The following is a 22,615-nucleotide window of genomic DNA, read 5'->3' as shown; positions in this document are numbered from 1 at the left end:
CGTTTTTCTCCTATGTCCACAAAGTCTATTCGCGAATAGACTTTTTTGTTTTGGGAAGGGCGTTGATCCCGAAGGTGAGGGGAACGGAGTATACGGCTATAGCCAATTCGGATCACGCTCCACATTGTGTGGAATTGGAGATAGCGGAGGAAACAGAAGGGCGCCCACCCTGGAGAATGGACATGGGACTAATGGCAGATGAGGGGGGGTGTCTAAGGGTGAGGGGGTGCATTGAAAAGTACTTGGAACTCCATGATAATGGGGAGGTCCAGGTGGGAGTGGTCTGGGAGGCGCTGAAGGCAGTGGTTAGAGGGGAGCTGATATCAATAAGGGCACAAAGGAAAGCAGGAGAGTAGGGAACGGGAGCGGTTGCTGCAAGAACTTCTGAGGGTGGACAGGCAATATGCGGAGGCACCGGAGGAGGGACTGTACAGGGAAAGGCAAAGGCTACACGTAGAATTTGACTTGCTGACAACGGGTACTGCAGAGGCACAGTGGAGGAAGGCACAGGGTGTACAGTACGAATATGGGGAGAAGGCGAGCAGGTTGCTGGCCCACCAATTGAGGAAAAGGGGAGCAGCAAGGGAAATAGGGGGAGTGAGGGATGAGGAAGGAGAGATGGAGCGGGGAGCGGAGAGAGTGAACTGAGTGTTCAAGGCATTTTATAAAAAATTATACGAAGCTCAACTCCCGGATGGGAGGGAGAGAATGATGGGCTTCTTGGATCGGCTGGAATTTCCCAAGGTGGAAGAGCAGGAAAGGGTGGGACTGGGAGCACAGATTGAAATAGAGGAAGTAGTGAAAGGAATTAGGAGCATGCAGGCGGGGAAGGCTCCGGGACCGGATGGATTCCCAGTTGAATTTTACAGGAAATATGTGGACTTGCTCGCCCCGCTACTGATGAGGACCTTTAATGAGGCAAAGGAAAGGGGACAGCTGCCCCCGACTATGTCTGAGGCAACGATATCGCTTCTCCTAAAGAAGGAAAAGGACCCGCTGCAATGCGGGTCCTATAGACCTATTTCCCTCCTAAATGTAGACGCGAAGATTCTGGCTAAGGTAATGGCAATGAGGATAGAGGATTGTGTCCCGAGGGTGGTCCATGAGGACCAAACTGGGTTTGTGAAGGGGAGACAGCTGAATACGAATATACGGAGGCTGTTAGGGGTAATGATGATGCCCCCACCAGAGGGGGAAGCGGAGATAGTGGTAGCGATGGATGCCGAGAAAGCATTTGATAGAGTGGAGTGGGATTATCTGTGGGAGGTGCTGAGGAGATTTGGTTTTGGAGATGAGTATGTTGGATGGGTGCAGCTGTTGTATAGGGCCCCAGTGGCGAGTGTGGTGACGAATGGACGGGGATCTGCATACTTTCGGCTCCATAGAGGGACAAGGCAGGGATGCCCTCTGTCCCCATTATTGTTTGCACTGGCGATTGAGCCCCTGGCAATATCATTGAGGGGTTCCAAGAAGTGGAGGGGAGTACTTAGAGGAGGAGAAGAACACCGGGTATCTCTGTATGCGGATGATTTGCTGTTATATGTAGCGGACCCGGCGGAGGGGATGCCAGAGATAATGCGGACACTTCGGAAGTTTGGAGAATTCTCAGGATATAAACTGAACATGGGGAAAAGTGAGTTGTTTGTGGTGCATCCAGGGGAGCAGAGCAGAGAAAGAGAGGACTTTCCGCTGAGGAAGGTAACAAGGGACTTTCGTTACTTGGGGATCCAGATAGCCAAGAATTGGGGTACATTGCATAGGTTAAATTTAACGCGATTGGTGGAACAAATGGAGGAGGACTTCAAGAGATGGGACATGGTATCCCTGTCACTGGCAGGGAGGGTGCAGGCGGTTAAAATGGTAGTCCTCCCGAGATTCCTCTTTGTGTTTCAGTGCCTCCCGGTGGTGATCACGAAGGCTTTTTTCAAAAGGATCGAAAAGAGTATCATGAGTTTTGTGTAGGCCGGGAAGACCCCGAGAGTGAGGAAGGGATTCTTACAGCGTAGTAGGGATAGGGGGGGGGGGGGGCTGGCACTACCGAGCCTAAGTGAGTACTACTGGGCCGCCAATATCTCAATGGTGAGTAAGTGGATGGGAGAAGAGGAGGGAGCGGCGTGGAACAGATTGGAGAAGGCGTCCTGTAGGGGGACTAGCCTACAAGCTATGGTGACGGCCCCATTGCCGTTCACACCGAAGAAATACACCACAAGCCCGGTGGTGGTGGCGACTTTGAAAATTTGGGGACAGTGGAGACGGCATAGGGGAAAGACGGGAGCCTTGGGGGGGTCCCCGATAAGAAATAACCATAGGTTTGCCCCGGGGAGAATGGATGGGGGATTTGGAATATGGCAAAGAGCAGGAGTAACGCAACTGAAAGATCTGTTTGTGGATGGGAAGTTCGCACGTCTGGGAGCGCTGACCGAGAAATATGGGTTGCCCCAAGGGAATGCATTCCGGTATATGCAACTGAGGGCTTTTGCGAGGCAACAGGTGAGGGAATTCCCGCAGCTCCCAACGCATGAGGTGCAGGACAGAGTGATGTCAAAGACATGGGTGGGGGACAGTAAGGTGTCAGGTATATGTAGGGAAATGAGGGGCGAGGGGGAGATTATGGTAGATGAGCTGAAAGGGAAATGGGAAGAAGAGCTGGGGGAGGAGATTGAGGAGGGGCTGTGGGCGGATGCCCTAAGTAGGGTAACCTCATCGTCCTCGTGTGCCAGGCTAAGCCTGATTCAATTTAAGGTGTTACACAGGGCGCATATGACTGGAGCACGGCTCAGTAAATTCTTTGGGGTAGAGGATAGGTGTGTGAGATGCTCGAGAAGCCCAGCTAATCACACCCACATGTTCTGGTCATGTCCGGTACTACAGGGGTTCTGGGTGGGGGTGACAAAGGTGCTTTCGAAAGTAGTGGGGGTCCAGGTCGAACCAAGCTGGGGGTTGGCTATATTTGGGTTGCACAAGAGCCGGGAGTGCAGGAGGCGTAAGAGGCCGATGTTTTGGCCTTTGCGTCCCTAGTAGCCCGGCACAGGATACTGTTGATGTGGAAGGAAGCCAAGCCCCCGGGGATGGAGACCTGGATAAATGACATGGCAGGGTTTATAAAGCTGGAACATATTAAGTTCGTCCTAAGGGGATCGGCTCAAAGGTTCACCAGGCGGTGGCAACCGTTCGTCGAATACCTCACAGAAAGATAGAGGGAATGGAAAAGAAGAAGGCAGCAGCAGCAGCCCAGGGGGGGGGGGGGGGAAACCAGAAGGACTCTCAGGGTTGTTAATATATATGTATAATATGTATAGGTCGTTGCTATAAATAATTGTATATTGGACTGTTAAATCATATTTTTGGAGAGTGTTTATCTGAGACAAGGCAGTTGCCATTTAGTTTTCGTTATATATTATTTATTCTTTGTTTATAAAACAGGTCATTGTTATTTATACTGTTATATTATTGTGTAAAGGATACACAATGTACTGTGATGGTTGACCAAAAATTTTCAATAAAATATTTTTTTTTAAAAATTACTCATTGTATAAATGTAAATTGCTGACGCCTTTATAGTACTTTATAAATCATCATTACTGAAACATTTGCCCAAAATTATATTGACAATGTTTGAGTCCTGCCTCAAGAGTTTTACTGCCCAATTTAACTTATGGATGCTCATTAATAAATGATCAACCAACAGTATAAAAACATATATGTATATAGCACCTTTAACGTCTTCCTACGGCATTTCCCTGGGATGATTTGACACTGCATCTGAAGGACATATGTCAGATGACCAAAAGCTTGGTCAAAGTGGATGGGCTTAAAGGAGGAAAGCGAGGTAGGGGTGGACAGGTTTTAAGGGCATTTATGAGTTTACATGCTAAGCAACCGAAGGCACGGCTGCAGTGGTAGAGTATTTAAAATCGGCATTATTCAGGCAGCCAGAATTAGATGTCTGCAGATATGAAGAGTAAGGGGCTACAGGAGATTACAAAGATAGAGAGAAGCAAGAATGGATTGGGTGCCTATATGTGTCAGCATACATAAGGATGAAAGCTAAATGGGACTTAAACAATGGAGAGGCATTGGAGGAAGATGGCATAGTCAACCAGGTAATGTCTGCAGACAGGTTGTCAAGGATAAGGAAGGATTATTTAGTCAGTCACACAATAATAATCGCTTATTATCACTAGTAGGCTTCAATGAAGCCTACTTGTGACAATTATTCAATGCAGGACTTACTATGAGGAGAGATTGAATCGGTTAGGTTTGTATTTGCTGGAGTTCAGAAGAATGAGGGGGGATCTCATAGAAACCTATAAAATTCTAACAGGACTAGACAGGGTAGATGCAGGAAGGATGTTCACGATGGTGGGTGTGTCCAGAATCAGGGGCCAGACTCTGAGGATATGGGATAGATCAATAAGGATAGAGACAAGAATTTCTTCACCCAGAGAGTGGTCGGCCTGTGGAATTTGTTACCACAGGAAGTAGCTCAGGCCAAAACATTGTATGTTTTCAAGAAGCAGTTAGACATAGCACTTAAGGCGAAGGGAATCAAAGGATGTGGGGGAAAGCAGGATTAGGCCACTGAGAGCTGGATGATCAACCATGATCACAATGAATGGCGGAGCAGGCTCTATATGCCGAATGGCCTCCCCGCTCCTATTTTCCATATCCATACCAGGTCTTATTGCAAGAGCAATTTGGTTAGCCCATGTCCAACTCTTTCCCAGTAGCCTTCCACTTTTTCCTTTCATGTACTCATCCAATTCCCTTTTGAAAACTACAAGTGCCACCACCAGTCTCAGGCACAGGGAGATGATGGCATCAAGGTACTGTCACGGGTCAAGCAATCCAGAAGTCAAGGCTGATGGTCTGGGGACTTGGATTAAGTCCCACCATGGCAATTGGCAGAATTTAAATTGGAACAGAAAGTTAGTCTCAGTGACGGTGACTATGACGCTAATTGTTGTTAAAACCCATTTTTGGTTCGCTAATGTCCTTTGCAGAAGGAAATGTGACACCATTACCCGGTTTGGCCTACATGCGACTACAGACCCATGGTAATATGGTTGATTCATAACTGACCTCTGCAATGGTCCAACAAGCCAGTCAGTTCAAGCGCAACTAGGGAAACTGAGAGGGTTAGAGGAAGTGAGAGACATTGGAGTGCATGTCCACAGGTCTTTTTCTTTTGTAGGGAGGGAAGAGGAAACCATAAAATGGCATCCCCTTTCAGGGAGCCCCAACCTACTCCCCGTCTCAAAAATTTTACTTTTTAGGAAAAGATAGCCCACAACAGACGGGAGTATGTCCACAGGTCTTTGAAGGTGATGAGACAAGTAGATAAAACGGTAAACTAAAGCATATGGAATGCTTTTCTTTTTTGGATGGCATAGAACACAGTCAAACTCGGGGGCGCGACCCGCGGGTGGGTGGCAGGAGGATCGTGGGGCCGTCCGTCGCGGTGCTCCCGATCGTGCAATTGTCGCAGCAGTCGGTGTGGGTCGCGAAGGTCGGCTGGCGTGGGTCCCGAAGATTGGCCGGTTGGTAAAAATGGGTCCCCGGAAAAAAAGTTTGAAAAACACTGGTATAGAATACAAAAGCAGGGATGTAATGCTGGAACTGCCGGGCAGCACCATTGCTTCACAGCGCCAGGGTCCCAGGTTCGATTCCCGGCTTGGGTCACTGTCTGTGTGGAGTCTGCACGTTCTCCCCAGTGTCTGCGTGGGTTTCCTCCGGGTGCTCCGGTTTCCTCCCACAAGTCCCAAAATACGTGCTGTTAGGTAATTTGGACATTCTGAATTCTCCCGTTGTGTACCCGAACATGTGGCGACGAGGGGCTTTTCACAGTAACTTCATTGCAGTGCTAATGTAAGCCTACTTGTAACAATAAAGATTATTATTCAAAAATGGCGAAACACCGTTCTGGTCACTATATTACAAGAACATAATGCCCTGGAGAGAGTACAGAAACAATTTACAAAAATGTTGCCTGGGTTTGAAAACTGAAGCTATCAGGAAAAATTGGATAGGCTAGAGCAGTTTTCTTAAGAATAGAGGAAGCTTAACTTAACATTGAGTTCAACAACTTCTGACTGTGTACTCCACAATCACATTTTATTTCATTTAATTATCCTTTGACACACTTGACGCTTACTTTTGTTCTGACATTAACGTATTTTGATCTCTAGGTGCCACCATCATTCTTAAGCCTTGATCATCCCAATTTACATTCCCTTTGTCTTTCTGGCCACATCTTTGTCAAGTTCCACCTATTGCTGGTCCTTATCCAGCCCCCTACTCCACCCCCCCCCCCCCCCATAACAGTATAATCAGACCCTATTTCCAATTCTCTCTAGTTTTGACAAAGTTATCCAGTCTCAAAACGTTAGCTCCCTTCTCTCTCCACAAATACTTTCAGACCTGCTGAGATTGCCGAGAATTTTCTGTTTTTGTTTCAGATTCCAGCATCTGCAAGGACTTGCTTTTATAATCCCAGTTTCTCCAATTTATCCGTGTAACTAGAGTCCCTCGTACCATTCTCATCAATCCTTTCTGAAACGTTTTAACTGCTTCACATCCCAGAGTGTGAAGCCTGGGGTTTATGGGATGGTGGAGAGGGGTTCACTATCTGCTATTTACCGGGCCCCTAATGGAATGGGGGTGACCTCCGGCGCCAGAGGTTGGCACTGCGACCTCACGGTGCCAGGGACCCAGGTTCAATTCTGGCTTTGGGTGACTGTGTGGTGTGCACGGTTCGCCCCGTGTCTGCGTGAGTTTCCTCCCACAGCCCAAAGATGTGCAGGTTAGGTGGATTGGCAGTGCTAAATTGCTCCTATGTTCAGGGACGCGTAGGTTGGGTGAGTGTATGGGGCCTGGGTGGCGTGCCCTTTCAGAGGGACGGTACAGATTGGACAGGCTGAATAGCCTCATTCTGCACTATAAGGACTCCATTCCCTCAGCGCCGGCTCAAGAGCCTGCGGCCCACTCGCCCCGGACACGCGGCCGCTCCACCACCGGCTGGACACGGCCTCGCCAAGCCGAGCTCCCTCCCTCCCCCCTTCCCTGGGGCCAATCATTACCACACGGGTCCGTTATCCCAGGCCAGGCCCGCTTAAACACCCTCTCCCTCCGCCACCGGTCGGACTTACCCTGCAGTCGGAATGGCGGCCGCCGAAAAGAGAGAGCGAGCCGGAGGCGGAAGCGCGGCAAAGAGATCAAGGGAGAGGAAACGACTTCCGGGTCACACGCCCCTGTCTTTGCCCCACCCCCTCGTGCTGCGGCTGCGCACGCACTGAGGGGCAGCGATCACTGCGGGGCAAAGATTAGGCTGGAGCCCAAAAAGCAACTTCCAGTTTAAACTAACAGCTCACTGTTTTAGCACGCGCTGCTCTGCTAATTGTTCACATTTATAATTCTATGGAAGAAATTTGCTTCCCGTTGATCCGTTTGTGTCCTCTGGTCCTGCTATCTTAGGATCATAGAACAGGGGGAGGCCATTCAACCCGTTGATGCTGCTTCACCATTCAATACGATTATTTAAACCAGTGTTTTTCAAACTTTTTTGCCTGGGACCCATTTTTACTAACCGGCCATCCTTCGGGACCATGCCAGCTGACCTTCATGACACACCATTTTCACTTACCTTTAATGTTGCAGGTGAGCCTGCTCAGTCCTTAAAATCTCACTTGCTTTGTCTTCAGTGTTACATTTCGGCTCAGGACTTTAGCCGCTGATTTAAGATCTCACTACATACGTTGAAAAAAAATCAAGAGCTTTGGCGTCGAATTCCTTATGCCTACTCTTCAAATGCCTTTTAATCTTCCATTTGCCAGTATTTCGCTGCATATAACACACATGAACTTTGCATCCTGATTTGCAGTGGCACAATTAATAAAGAAATCATCTTTATGCTGCTTTGTTCCTGTGTTCAGCTCCTTCTTCATGGGTTGTTCACCAGCGGCCCTGGAGCTCACACCAGCACTGCTGGCAGCTACAAAATAGAGGAATCCCTCACACCCAGAGTATGTGACGTCAGTGTATGGGGTGCATGACCTGCTCGCTGCTGCCACTTTCAGCGAGCATACTCCATTAATATTCAAAAATAATCTGCTCCTGGGTCAGTACACTGATTTGATTTTGATTTATTTTTGCCACATGTATTAGCATACAGTGAAAAATATTGTTTCTTGCATGCTGTACAAACAATGCATACCATACATAGGGAAGGAAGGAGAGACTGCAGAATATAATGTTACAGTTATAGCAAGGTGTAGAGAAAAGATCAACTTAATACGACGTAGCTCCATTCAAATGTCTGATGGCAGGAGGGAAGAAGCTGTTCTTGAGCCAGTTGGTACGTGACCTCAAACTTTGGTATCTTTTCCTGATGAAAGAAGGTGGAAGAGAGTATGTCCGGGGTGCCTGGGGTCCTTAATTATGCTGGCTGCCTTTCTGAGGCAGCGGGAATTATAGATAGAGTCAATGGATGGGAGGCTGGTTTGCGTGATGGACTGGGCTAACATTCACGACCTTTTGTAGTTTCCTGCAGTCTTAGGCAGAGCAGGTTCCATGCCAAGCTGTGATACAACCAGAAAGAATGCTTTCTATGGTGCATCTGTAGAAGTTGGTGAGGGTCGTAGCTGACATGCCAAATTCCTTAGTCTTCTGAGAAAGTAGATTCGTTGGTGGGCTTTCTTAACTAGTGTCAGCATGGGGGGGACCAGGACAGGCTGTTGGTGATCTGTACACCTAAAAACCTGAAGCTCTCGACCCTTTCTACTTCGTTCCCATTGATGTAGACAGGGGAATGTTCTCCACTACGCTTCCTGAAGTCGATGACAATCTCCTTTGTTTTGTTGACATTGAGAGATTATTGTCGTCGCATCAGTTCACCAGATTCTCTATCTCATTCCTATACTCTGTCTCTTCATTGTTTGAAATCCGACCCACTACGGTGGTGTCATCAGCAAATTTGAAAATCGAGTTGGAGGGGAATTTGGCCACAGTCATAGGTGTATAAGGAGTATAGTAGGGGGCTGAGGACACAGCCTTGTGGGGCACCGGTGTTGAGGATGATCGTGGAGGTGTTGTTGCTTATCTTTACTGATTGTGGCCTGTGGGTTAGAAAGTTCAGTATCCAGTTGCAGAGGGAGGAGCTGAGGCCAAGCCACGGAGTATGGAGATGAGTTTCATAGGAATTATGGTGTTGAAGGCTGAGCTGTAGTCAATAAATAGGAGTCTGACATAGTTGTCTTTGTTATCTAGGTTCCAGGGTAGAGTGCAGGGCCATGGAGATGGTGTCTGCTGTGGATCTGTTGCAGCGGTAGGCGAACTGTAATGGATCAAGGAAATCTGGGAGGCTGGAGTTGATTCGTGCCATGACTAACCTTTCGAAGCACTTCATGATGATGGATGTCAGAGCCACTGGACGATAGTCATTAAGGCACGCTGCTTGACTTTTTTTTGGTACAGTGATGATGGTCGTCTTCTTGAAGCAGATAGGGATCTCAGATTGTTGTAAAGAGAGGTGGAAGATGTCTGCGAATACCCCTGCCAGCTGATCCGCGCAAGACCTGAGTGCTCGTCCGGGTACCCCACCCAGGCCAGTGGCTTTCCGTGGGTTGACCTTCGAGAAGGCTGCTCTGAAGTCTGCAGTGGTGATCGCAGATACAAGTTCATCTGCGGCTTCTGGGGTGGAGGGCTCGCTCTCACTGACCTCTTGCTCAAAGCGGGCATAGAATGCATTGAGCTCATCAGGGAGGGGTGCGTTGGAGCCGACGATTCTACATGCCTTCATCTTGTAGCCCATTATGTCTTGCAGACCTTGCCATTGATGGCGGGGATCCGTGTGGCTAGCCTGGGACTCGAGCTTGGTCCGGTACTGTCTTTTGGCATCTTTGATCGATTTCTTTAGATCATATCTGGCTTTCTTGTCGAGGTCAGGGTCACTTGATCACTTCAGACCTAGACTTCAGCAAGCAGTGGATATCCCTGTTCATCCAGGATTTCCGGTTGGGAAACACGCGGATTTGCTTCTTTGGCACACAGTCTTCTACACACTTACGAATGAAGTCAGTTACTGTAGTGGGGTACTCGTTCAGGCTGGTCACAGAGTTGTTAAATACTGACCAGTTCACTGACTCTAAGCAGTCCCGTAGATCATCCGATTCCTCAGACCAACAACGCACGACTTTCTTTGACGGATTCTCCCGCTTCAGTTTTTGCTTATAAGCCGGGAGCAGGAGCACAGCCTTGTGGACAGATTTACCAAAGTGTGGACGGGCGATAAGAGCGGTAGGCATGTTTGATATTTGTGTAGCAGTTGTCCAGGATGTTTGGGCCTCTGGCGGAACAGGTGACGTGTTGGTAGTACGCTCTTGAGCTTGGCCTGATTGAAGTCCCCAGCTACAATGAACAAGGCCTCGGGATGTTTTGTTTCAATGACAGGAGGGGGCGATCTGCCTAACTGGGCTCTGGGCCCGTGGACTGCTGAGCGGGCTCGCATGCGCGGGACAGCCAGCATTCTGAAAGCTGGTCACCGGCGGCATTTTTAATCAGTCCTAATTAGCATCCTCCTTATTTTGAAATTGTGCCCCCCAGTTCTAGACTCCCATCCAAGGAAAACATCTTACCTGCATCTACCCTCATCTATTCCTTGAGGGACAGCCCAAGAAGAATTTCTTTAAGTATTTTTAGGGTTCAATGAGACCACCTTTCATTCTTCGAAACGCTAGAGAATTCAGGATAATTTTGTCTAATCTCTCTTCATTAGGCAGTCCCTCCAGCTACTGGTGAACTTTCATTGCATTCCCTTCATTCATGGCAATAACATCCTTTCGGAGGTAAGGGGACCAACACTATACACAGTACTCCAGGTGGGGTTTAACCAAGCTCCTATAATATTGAAGCAAGACCTCACTACTCCTGTACTCAAATCCTTGTGATAAAGGCTAACATTTCATTAGCCTTCCTAATAGCTTGCTGCACCTGCATGTTAGCATTCAGTGACTTGTGGACAAGGACACACAGGTCCCTTTGTACGTCTACACTTTCTAATATCTTACCATTTTGGAAATACTCTGCATGTTTCTTCTACCAAAATGATTACCTAACATTTTTCCACATAATATTCCATCTATCATGTTCTTGCCCACTCACCAATTCTATTCAAATCATCCAGCAGCTGCTTTACATCCTCCTCACAAAATATTCCCAGCTAGCTTTGTATCTGTGAACTTGGAAATATTACATATGGTCCTCACATCTAAGTCATTGATATATAGCGAGCAGCTGAAGCCCAAGTACTGATCCTTGCGGTACCCCACTAGCCACAGCCTGCCAACACAAGAATGTCCTGTTTATTTCTACTGTTTTCCCCCAGTTAGCCAATCCTCAATCCATTCCAACATATTGCCACCCTTCCCATGTGCTTTTATTTTGCTAATTGACCTCCTGTGGAGTAAACTGCGCTTTGAAATGAAATTTCTCACTAAACGGAAAGACACGTGTTTTGAAATTGCGCAAGTGCACAAACATGTTTGCACATGTCTAAGTTAAAGTAACCACCTTGCTCTGGAAAAATAAACCTGTCAAGACACTAGTTAGACCTCAGCTGGAATATTGTGTGCAGTCTGGGTGCCACACTATAGAAACAATGTGAGCACACTGGAGAGTGCAGAAGAGGTTTACAAGAATGGTTCCGGGTATGAGAAACTTCAGCTGTGAGAATAGATTGGTTGGGACTGTGCTCATTGGAAAGAAGACAGCTACGAGATTTTATCGAAATGTTCAAAATCATGAGGGGGCTGGACAGAGTAGATAGGGAGAAACTGTTCCCATTTGTAAAAAAACAAGGATAAAGAACGAGAGGGCACAGATTGAAAGTGATTTGCAAAAGACGCAAATATGTGAGGGGAATAAAACATTCACACAAGTTGGATTGGATTTGTTTATTTTTACATGTACCGGAGTACAGTGAAAAGTATTTTTCTGCGTGCAACTCAGAGATCATTTAGTACATGAAAAGAAAATACATAATAGTGCAACACAAGGTTCACAGTGTACCAGGTCTGGAATGCCTGGAGGTAGGTTGGTTCATTTGAGGCTTCAAGAGGGCATTAGATGATTATCTGAATAGGAACAGATTATATGAATAGAAACAATGTGCAGGGGTACAGGGATAAGTCAGGGGAATGGCACTCAGTCATAATGAGTTGCTGCAGACATGATGGGCCGAATGGTCTCCTGCGCCATAACAATTCCGTGATTCAATCTATTTAAACACTTTTAATCCAATCACCTTTTGAACATAAACTTCCTTCTTACCATTTTCATGCCATTATTGAGTTGGTGCATCTCTACTCAAATTAGATTTATTCTCGAGACCTATTTGGATGTTTTTGGACAGAGGACAACGTTTGGAACATTACTGACATTTTGAAAGGACACAAAATGACATTCATGTTAAAGAAATGTCATAGCAGCACTTACACTGAAGATCATGACACACGGCTTTTCTGCTCAGCACATCATAAAACATGGCAAGGCACCCAGTAACATTCCGCCATCAAAATAACCCCACTTAAATTCAATGGCAATTTCCAAGTTAGATACAAAGATAAACTCAAATTACTGCGAATGCTGGAACCCGAAACAAAAACAGAAAATACTGGACAATCTCAGCAGGTCTGACAGCTCCCTTTTCTCTGCACAGATGCTGTCAGATCTGCTGAGATTATCCAGTATTTTTTTGTTTTTGTTCCAAGTTAGACACCACTGCTGAAGCAATGGCATGTGCTGTAATGCAACTGAAGGACTTTGTATCTTTGCTGCCGGACAATTTCTACGAGAGAGTATGGACAATGGTTACGGGGTGTTTTCCGTCTCAAAATGTGTTAAGGGCTAAGCTTAGCATATGGTAAACTGACTCAACCTGCAAGGTAGCAGGTGAAAGAGATAATGCAGCAGTCAGGAGTGAAAACAAGTTTAATATTTGCCATTCAAAAGAATCAATTCACAAAAAAAGTAAACCATGCTCAGCTACAATGAGGAAGGAGGGAGAGTTGGTGGTGTAATAGGTTCAGAGGAACTAGAACAGGACAAAACCAAGGCACACAAAGGGGGAAGAAATACATTTAAGAGAAAGGGAAATTAATGCAAGAAAGTATGAAACATTGAGAAAGCATAAAGAAAAACAAATGAAATAGCTGCAACAGCAGGGTCACTGTTCATTTCACAAGCACAGCATTCCTCACCTTTTGTGGTGCAGGAAAGTTACATCAAGATATGCTCAGCAAAATACATCACCAGTGGGCATTATTCTGAAAAATCAAACTCCATGCCTCTGGCATGAGTTCAGTTATACTTGCAGCCTTAATATATGGATTATGAGATTTTTGAGAAAGTGATTGAGATCAGTTTTGTGCTAGAATCATTGAAACGCGTAGCAGCTTGTCCCAAACATAAGTGTTTGAATATTTTTACTTGGGTGGATCTGCATTACATGGGATTGGGTCAAAAACCTGGATCTCCTGAGATTTAGTGGAAATTTGACTACTGCAGAAAAAAAGACATGCATTTACCAGGAGACACGCACAAATACCAAATTTCCGAGGGAACGATTTATAATGCATGAGGAAAGGGTGCTGGCTGATTGGTTGGGAAGTGGACTCTGGTCACGGCATTACCATGGAGCATACGCCAGGGAACAGTTATTCCCCAAGCTTTAAGTTAACTGAAAAACGCACAATTCTTGCACGTATTCTGTTTGTAGAGGACAGGGCAGTGTGTGTGAAAGGTGCATTCCCCAGGGCAACACCGAGTAGTCGACCTGCCTTTGTGAATTTAACCAAAGGTTTGGAGGAATAAACGTTCCCGGTGCATTCACAATGGTAACAACTCAACTTGCCAACCAAACACCACTCTTTTCTCATGCAGTATAAATTGTCATTCCCTTTAAAATTTGGTACTCTTGCGAATCTGTCCTGCTGAGTGCAAAATGAAAAGCTTGGACAGCATGTCCCTTTTTCAGCAATAATAATGTTCTGTACTTCTGGGTATTTGAGCATGTTCACTCAGTCCATGAGAATGGCCTTGTACTTCTACAGTAAGACTCAGGAGAAATATTGGTCTCAGTATTGAATATATTCTAGCCTTCCTCAACTAAAGAAATAACTTGCACCTAAAAAATGATTTTCAGAGCAGCACGGTGGCGCAGTGGGTTCGCACTGTGGCCTCACGGCGCCGGGGTCCCAGGTTCAATCCCGGCTCTGGGTCACTGTCCGTGTGGAGTTTGCACATTCTCCCCATGTTTGCGTGGGTTTCGCCCCCACAACCCAAAAATGTGCAGGCTAGGTGGATTGGCCACGCTAATTTGCCCCTTAATTGGAAAAATGAATTGGGTATTCTAAATTTAAAAAAAAAATTTCATGGGCTCAGGACATCCAATTAGGTATTTTAAAAATGTTATCGTTGTAAACTTAATCTTTTATATTCCATAACAGCATGCAGTTTTATTTCAGTTCTGCTCTTGGAAAATCCTCTTATAAGGAGCAAGAAAGTGACCAGAGACCTGATTGTATTAAAATTGAAAATTTTTACTTGAAATTTTGCAGTTGCACTTATACAAAATGAATAAAAATATGCATCAACTTTTATAATACAGAAGCTTTTAAGTCTCTAGACAAAGGCATTTTGTGCAATAAGAGACAGTAGAAAGGAGACAGACCATTTAGAATTACCCAAATGTTTCCCGTTCTCCTAAAGCAAAACTAAGACAGACATGTACCATTACAGGAATAATCAGTTCAATTTTTCCATAATATAATAAATAAATGAGCACATACTTTATAAACCAATTTAATTTTCAGCACCCATGTAGCAAAATAATCCACATTTTAGTTAACAGTTAAAATATAATAACAAAATGGGGAACAGACGAGGTGTATGTTCTAAGATTTTATCTAAAAGGTACAAGATTGGTAAAGGAGGGCAGAAAACTATGGCAGATGGAATTTAATAGAGGAAGTTATGGGGATATGAGAGTGGTGCAAGAGCAAAGGGATTGACATGTCCAAGGTTAGTGCAGAAAACATTCAAAGGCTAATGGAATGTTGATCTTCATCTCAATTGGTTGAAATAGAAAAATGCCGAGTCATTGTACAGGCCCTTGGTCAGATCCCTTCTAGAATACTGCACTGAGTTTCGGCACCAAACCTCAGGAAAGATGTACTAACCTTAGAGGAGGTATGGTGCACATTTTCATTAGAAGGGTACCGGGGGTTAAAGGGTTAAACTATCAAAACAATCCTAGTTTGTAATCTTTTGTAATTAGAAGGGTGGTCTATTCAGGACTTTTAAACAATGGAGGAATTGTAGATCAAGGGGACATAATTTTCAAATTAGAGCTAGCCATTTGCAAGTGATACTTTTCACAAAGGACAGCGGAAACCTGGAACTTCTCAGAAGACTGGACGCCGGGTTATTTCCAAGACTGAAGTGGGTGGATTTTTGTTAGGCAAGGAGAATCAGGAGATATGGAGTAAAGGTAGGCAGGGGAAATTGAGGTACAGATCAGCCATGATCTCATGGAGTAGCTGAATAGGTTTGTGGTTGAATCGTCTACTTCTGTTTCTATGAAAGACAAATACAAATGAACAGATAGCCAATGAAAATAGTACAGAAATTATATGGTATTGTGCTCTTTTCACAGTTTTGAAGTTGTTGACTGATCCATAGTTCATTAAAAGGTTGCCTATATTTGAGCATCATAATTTGCTCACTGTTGGTTCTACTACCAATACCCGAAATGGCTTCACATTGTGAAGCAATTACAAAACATATAGACAAAAATCAAAAATACTGTCAATGCTGGAAACTGGACATAAACAGAAAATGCTGAAACAGCAAGGTCAACCAGCATCAATGGAGAGAGGAAGATATGGTTAATATTTCAAGGTAATGGTTCCGATAAAAGGTAATCAATCTGAATCATCAACCCCACCTTCCTTATTTCACAAATGTTACCCGACCTGTGAGTGCTTTTTCTTACAAAATAAAATCTCTGGGAAGACAAAGAACATCAAATTTTAAAGCCAAATGTAAACTTTCTTTGAGAAAAAAAGGATAACACATTCAACATTTAAATATTAAATAGTTGCCAAAGCTAGTATTCTTACTCTGTTTAAAGGGGAAAGTAAAAGCTGGATTACAACATTACTTTTCAACATACTACAATCTGCAATAAGAGTCTAAGTGCATCTGCTAACCACCTCCTCCTTACTGATAAAGGTTAGGAATTTCACAATAGAATATCTAACAAGGGAGCAGTTAATTTAGACAGTTTGCATTTAACAAACAAAGTGGTCGAAATAAACATTTTCACTGAAGACTGCACACATTTAAACATACTATGCACAATGAAAAACAGAAAATTCAAAATAGATTAAATATTTGACTGCACAGCACTATAAACGTGCTTAATTTGAATCTCTAACATAGAGTGGTGACTTATGTGTAACTAACAGCAGAGTCAGTTTTACAACTACAGTAAGACAATGCTTGGAAGAACAGATAGCATAGAACGTAATATCACAGCAACGACAAGTCACCATGTAGGAAAGTGCTGTTGCCCAGTACTGAATTTTTGGTAATAGTTATGACTATAATTTGCCATTGGACATGACAGGCCATCACCCAAACATACCCCTTTATAAGACTCGCCCAATTTTGAATAAAGGTGCTTTAATTTTTTTAAAACCCAGGAAAACTGGCACAAATCATTTTTAAGAAACTGGACAAACCTGTGAGTTACTAATTAGCACTGTACTTTGTTACAGTACTTCCTGTGATAACACAGAAAAAATAAACAATTCAACTGCAGCAGCATTTTAGGGGAAGGACTGCTGGCTTCTCTTCGTGCCCATCATCTTCAGTAGGAATGTAAATTGCATCTAGGATTGCTGGACAAGGCGTCTGTAGTGAGGTAACACTTTTTTCTCAGGAAGGTAAAGGCCAAACTCTAAAGCAACAAGCGTGGTGAACTCAAACGAAACCAGCTCTTTTGAGTTCAATCTTAACCGTTCTTCCAGTTTCTGTGTACAAGGATTTAAAAAAATTAATATCTGCTGTAAAAATGGAGCATACTTATACCATACATGGAAAACAGTTTTTTGGTTAATAGAGGCCGAGGTCTTAACATTTGCAGGACTGCCAAATATGCATTAACAAATTTACAATTACATCAAAATGCGGACACATTTAAAGTGGATCAGGACATCTGACCAGACAAGTATAGGAGCTGCAGAAAAATCACAAGGATCCAACTAGAAGTACCAGCATTGCAGATTTCAGCAAGGTCAGTTTTTGATGACTATTAAAACAAAAAGACTGGAGTCCAATTAGAATTCATGGTTTCTGGTTTGCATTTTTAAACAATTTTTCATTTGCACTTCCAATGACATGGTTTAAAAAGTTCTTTTAAATCTGAAAGTTGATTAACCTTTAGGGCAAATCCTTAGGTTAACTCAAGAGGATCCTTCATACGGCCATATATTGCATCAGCTAGTTCAGTGGGCAATTAATTTAAGAGGGCTTTAGGTCAGAGTTAGGAAAGCATCTTCAATTGTCAGATGTCCTCATTAATTAAGTTACGCTGAAGCTTACATTGATATGGTTTTAATACCATGTTCATACTGGTTTTATGTTGGTGTTGAAGACTAAAGCACCAAATTATTTTTAGCAACATTCAAGGAATAAATTACAAGGATACACAAGTTTTATGTATATCTAGACAATTATTTAACAATTTTCCAACTTGTTACAAAATTGAACATTAATATACTAAGTAATAGAGCCATATAGAGCAGGCATTGCCATACTCGGGGGCGCGACCCGCGGGTGGGTCGCAGGTGGGTGTCGGGAGGGTCGCAGAGATGTCCGTCGTTGCGCTTCCAATCGTGCAAATCTGTGCGCAACAGCTGCTGCAGCCGGCTGTTGAGAACGGCGGCTGCAAGCGGCCTTCAAAATGGCCGCGAACATGTAAAAAGAAATGCGGCCGCACTGCGCATATGTGCCAGATCATCAGGGCGCATGCGCAAAACTATGCGTGAGCGCGCCAATGATCGGGCACGCATGTGCAGTGCGGCCGCTTTTTTTTTTAACGGTCGCAGCTTTTTGTTTTACAAGCTCGGGGGGAGTTTATTCATTTATTTTATTCATTTAATTTTTATTTTTTTCGTTTATTTTATTCATTTTATTTATTAATTATTATTTTTTTTTACAAGTTCGGGGGGGTTTTATTTGATAAAATTTTACAGGAAAAAAAATGCAGAACTTTGGACAGGTGGAGACTCCATACTTTCCGACACCGGAAGGCTTCACCTTCATCGAACAGGTTCCATTGGAGGAGCATGTACGAGGGCCAAAGGGACCCAAAACCATTTCATCCATTTTTGTCAGCAGCAAACAAGGCAAGAGAAAATGGTGGGTCGCGCAGGTCAGCCGTGTTGGGTCCTGAAGGTTGGCCAGTTGGTAAAAATGGGTCCCAGGAAAGAACGTTTGAAGAACACTGATATAGAGCACAGGGGAGGGCATTTGCCCCATCAAGTTTATGCCAGCACGCCGCAGAGCAATCCAGTCAATCCCACTCCTCCACCCGATCTGAAGTTTTTTGCCTTCAACTGGCCATCCAATTTCAATTAGAAATCACCAATTGTTTCTGCTTCCACCACCCCTGTGGGCAGTGAATTCCAGGTCATTACCATTCACTGCATAAAAAGATTCTTCTTCACATTTCCACTGATCAATTGCCTAACCCCTTAAAATTAGTCCCCTGATAGGAACATATTCTGCTCGTCTATCTTAGCCTGTCATAATCTTGTAAACCTCTATCAAATCTCCCAGGCTCCAAGGTGAACAACCCCAATTTTCCTAACACAATCTTGTAACTAAAATTCCTCGATCCGTGGAACCATTCTATAAATTGCCTCTGTTCCCTCTCGGGGATCCTGGTGCGGCATGGTAGCACAGTGTTTAGCACTGTTGCTTCAAAGCTCCAGGGTCCCAGGTTCGAGTCCTGGCTTGGGTCACTGTCTGTGCGGAGATGCCTGCATGGGTTTCCTCCCACAGTCCAAAGATGTGCAGGTTAGGTGGATTGGCCTTGCTAAATTTCCCTTGGGTGTCCAAAAAAGGTTAGGTGCGGTTACAGGGATAGGGTGGATGTGTGGGCTTAAGTAGAGTGCTCTTTCCAAGGGCTGGTGCAAACTCGATGGGCCGAATAGCCTCCTTCTGCACAGTAAATTCTGTGTCCTTTTGAAAGTACATTGACTAAATTGGATGCAATACTCTAGTTGGGGCCTACCCAGAACTTGGGTTAGGTGTAAGCTCTACAGCATCAACAAATATCAAAATAGCTATTTTGAAATTAGGCTCCCCCAGTTTTTAAACTAGATTATTTTTGAAGTTTGAATCCCATAACGATGGAGAGAAATTGGTTGGCTACTTACATCAATGAGATGTCTAACTTCGTGCTTCTTGAGATCACTGCTGATTTTGGCTGCTAGTAGTAAGCAGGCACCAGAACAAAGCTTTCTGTTCTGCTTATTGACTTTGCCTTGGAGTACAAGCTTCTCAAAGTAAACAAATGATAAAGCCACAGTACAAGGTTCTAGGTTACACTCTTCTGCCAAGTTCCGCATCTCCCTTTTCAGACTGTAAAGAAAGCAGAAAAATGTACCGTAAAGTTTCCTTTGCAGCAATAAACCACTAAAGTCAACAAAATGTACCCTTTAACTTACCAAGACCTAGGATCAGCACAATATAATAATAATCTTTGTCACAAGTAGGCTTACATTAACATTGCAATGAAGTTACTGTGAAAAGCCCCGAGTCACCACATTATGAATAGTGATGAGGAATACTTAAGTGTTCGAACCAGAATAAGTTAATGTGGGCAATCAATCCATAAACTCACTACATCAAAACAATGATCACAAATCTAGTGACATACATGGTTGATAATTACCTCAACTGAAATTGGGGCAGCAGTGATTAGTACTGCTGCCTCACTGTGCCAGGGACCTGGGTTCAAACCCGGCCTTGGGTGACCGTCTATTGTGGAGTTCGCACTTTCTCCGTGTGTCTGTGTGGGTTTCCTCCGGGAGCTCCGGTTTCCTCCCACGGTCCAAAAATGTGCAGGTTAGGTGGATTGGGCATGCTAAACTGACTCTTATTGTCCAACGGTATGCAGGTTAGGAGGGGTACGGGGATAGGGTAGGGTACTGGGCCTAAGTTAGGGTGCTCTTAGAGGGTCGGTGCAGACTTGATAGACTGAATGGACTCCTTCTGCACTGTAGGAATTTGATGGTTTCAACCAAGCAGAAATGCTGTTATAGACAGGACAGCACTCTCATCCTTGTAAGTAGGTAGCAATAAAAAAAATACAAATTTCAGTAAACTATTTTATTTTAAAGTCAGCCTTTATGTAAAGAGTTTATTTTTTTTCTCTCTAAATTTAGAGTGCCCAATTCATTTTTTCCAATTAAGGGGCAATTTAGCGTGGTCAATCCACCTACCTTGCACATCTTTGGGTTGTGGGGGCGAAACCCACACAAACACAGGGAGAATGTGCAAACTCCACACGGACAGTGACCCAGAGCTGGGATCAAACCTGGGACCTCGGCGCCGCAAGGCAGCAATGCTAACCACTGCGCCACCATGCTGCCCAATGTAAATAGTTTATTGATAACTTTGATCAAAGTAATTTAAATCTCATCAGTTTAGCTCAAGTTATTTTTTGAGATTTATTCTTACCACGTCCTTATAGAAGTAATTAAAGCACAAGAGCTATTCAGGCACAGCGTCACCAAGACACGGACATGAATGATCCCAGATTCGATCATTGGTCCATACTGAGCTAGCCAACAATGAGATTTTTGGAGCACAACAACGATATCCAGCGATACCGGTGTGAAGCAGATGTTGGGGGACAGGACCCAGGTCAAATAGGAATACTGGAGGACAACCAGTGCCTGTGGAACCATAACCCAGCAGGTTCTTTCAGGAAATGGTGGAAAATCAACAAGAAATATCTAAAAAGTTTATTATTGGACGGAAAAATAAAATTCTTGGAGGTATCATGCATTTGCCCCAGCTTTTATTTAAAAATTGTTTAAAATGTCATACCAGCTTCATATTTTTCCATCATTTAGTAACTGTACCTTCTTATCTTACTAAGCGTCAGCTTAATATGAGGAAACTTCTCCTTGAAGGTTTCATTCATATCCTTTTTCAGGTCAGACGGTTTTACATATTCAATCACTGTAGTCTGGCGAAAAGTAAGAAAGCTCATTATTGAAACTAATCACTAGATGATACAAAATGGTTGTGGATTTCAATTACTCTACATTGTTGAGCATAACATACATATGAATAGCTATAAACTTCATTGAGAATTTGTAATTGAAACAAAAACAAAGTCTGCAGATGATACCAAAGTTGGTGGGGTGGTAATTAGTAAGGAAGATAGCCTAAGATTACAGGAGGATATAGATGGGCTGGTCAGATGGGCTGATTAGTAGCAAGTGGAATTGAATCCAGATATATGTGACCTGATGCATTTGTACAGGACAAACAACGCAAGTGTGTACAGGATGAATAGCAGAACCCTGGGAGCACGGAGGATCAGAGGGACTTTGGTGTGTATGTACACTGGTCTCTTAAGGTAGCAGTGCAGGTGGATATAGTGGTTAAGAAGGTACATCATATACTTGCCTTTATTAGTTGAGGCATAGAGTTTAAGAGCAGGGAGGTTATGGTGGAACTGTGTAAAATGTTGGTTAGGCCACAGGTAGAGTATTGTGTGCAGTTCTGAAATCCACTGTTTAGAGGGATGTGATAGCACTGGAAAGGGTGCAGAGCAGATTTACAGGATGTTGCCTGGGTTGGAGAGCTTTAGTTATGAAGAGAGATTGGATAGACTGGGGATGTTTTTCTTGGAGCAGAGGAGACTTGAGGGGGGACCATGATTGAATATATAAAATTATGAGGGGCATAGATAGATAGGAAAAAAACTTGGTGGAGGAATCAATGACTGGGGGTATAGATTTAAGAAGAGGCGGGATGTTTAGAGGGGCTGTGAGGAAAAACCTTTTCACTCAAGAGTGATGGGAGTCTGGAACTCATGCCTGAAAGGGTGGTGGAGACAGAGACCCTCATATCATTGAAGTATTTAGACATGCACGTGCCATGTAAAGGCATACAAGGCTATAAGCTAAGTGCTGGAAAATTGTTCTGAATAGTTAGGTGGTGGTTTCTGACTGGTGCAGATGCAATAGGCCAAAGGGCCTTTTCTGTGCTGTAGACCTCGGTGACTTCCATTTACTCAATAATGACTTTTAGAGTCAATAATACTGACAATAAAAGGTTAAATATGAACATAATAATGCCACACTATAATGCAAAGCCTGTAACAAGATAAATCAAATTCTCTCATTTCTATGGACTATGTGTTACAGAATGCCTACTCTGAATTGCAGGATGCAATGAAGAGCTCTCAAGCTATAAACTATTAATGACAGGGAACTCGCTGGTCCACACAGTCCATCTCGCACAAAGCATA

At 44.1% G+C, this 22,615-nt stretch overlaps 2 protein-coding genes across 3 annotated transcripts in view; both read right to left on the bottom strand.

The window, feature by feature from the left end:
• The window catches only part of rps21 (ribosomal protein S21), a 30,481-nt gene extending 23,218 nt beyond the window's left edge, over window positions 1-7,263 (bottom strand). For both annotated transcript variants that reach the window (XM_072515081.1, XM_072515082.1), the window contains exon 1: window positions 7,149-7,263. The gene's annotated coding sequence lies outside the window, so the exon portion shown is untranslated. The remainder of the gene's footprint in view (window positions 1-7,148) is intronic.
• A 7,310-nt stretch (window positions 7,264-14,573) lies between these two features.
• LOC140428522 (CDK5 and ABL1 enzyme substrate 2-like) overlaps window positions 14,574-22,615 on the bottom strand; it is a 42,479-nt gene continuing 34,437 nt past the window's right edge. Inside the window, exons 7-9 of the mRNA XM_072515080.1 lie at window positions 21,216-21,322; window positions 19,503-19,707; window positions 14,574-17,090 (exon numbers count right to left, since the gene is read on the bottom strand). Coding sequence (XP_072371181.1) covers window positions 16,950-17,090; window positions 19,503-19,707; window positions 21,216-21,322 — 453 coding nt within the window. The 3' untranslated portion in view covers window positions 14,574-16,949. The remainder of the gene's footprint in view (window positions 17,091-19,502; window positions 19,708-21,215; window positions 21,323-22,615) is intronic.

Source organism: Scyliorhinus torazame, chromosome 8 (assembly GCF_047496885.1).
Source record: "Scyliorhinus torazame isolate Kashiwa2021f chromosome 8, sScyTor2.1, whole genome shotgun sequence".
In the NCBI taxonomy this organism is placed as follows: Eukaryota; Metazoa; Chordata; class Chondrichthyes; order Carcharhiniformes; family Scyliorhinidae; genus Scyliorhinus; species Scyliorhinus torazame.
Note: the sequence above shows the minus strand (reverse complement) of the source record. Positions and strands in the feature narration are given on the sequence as shown.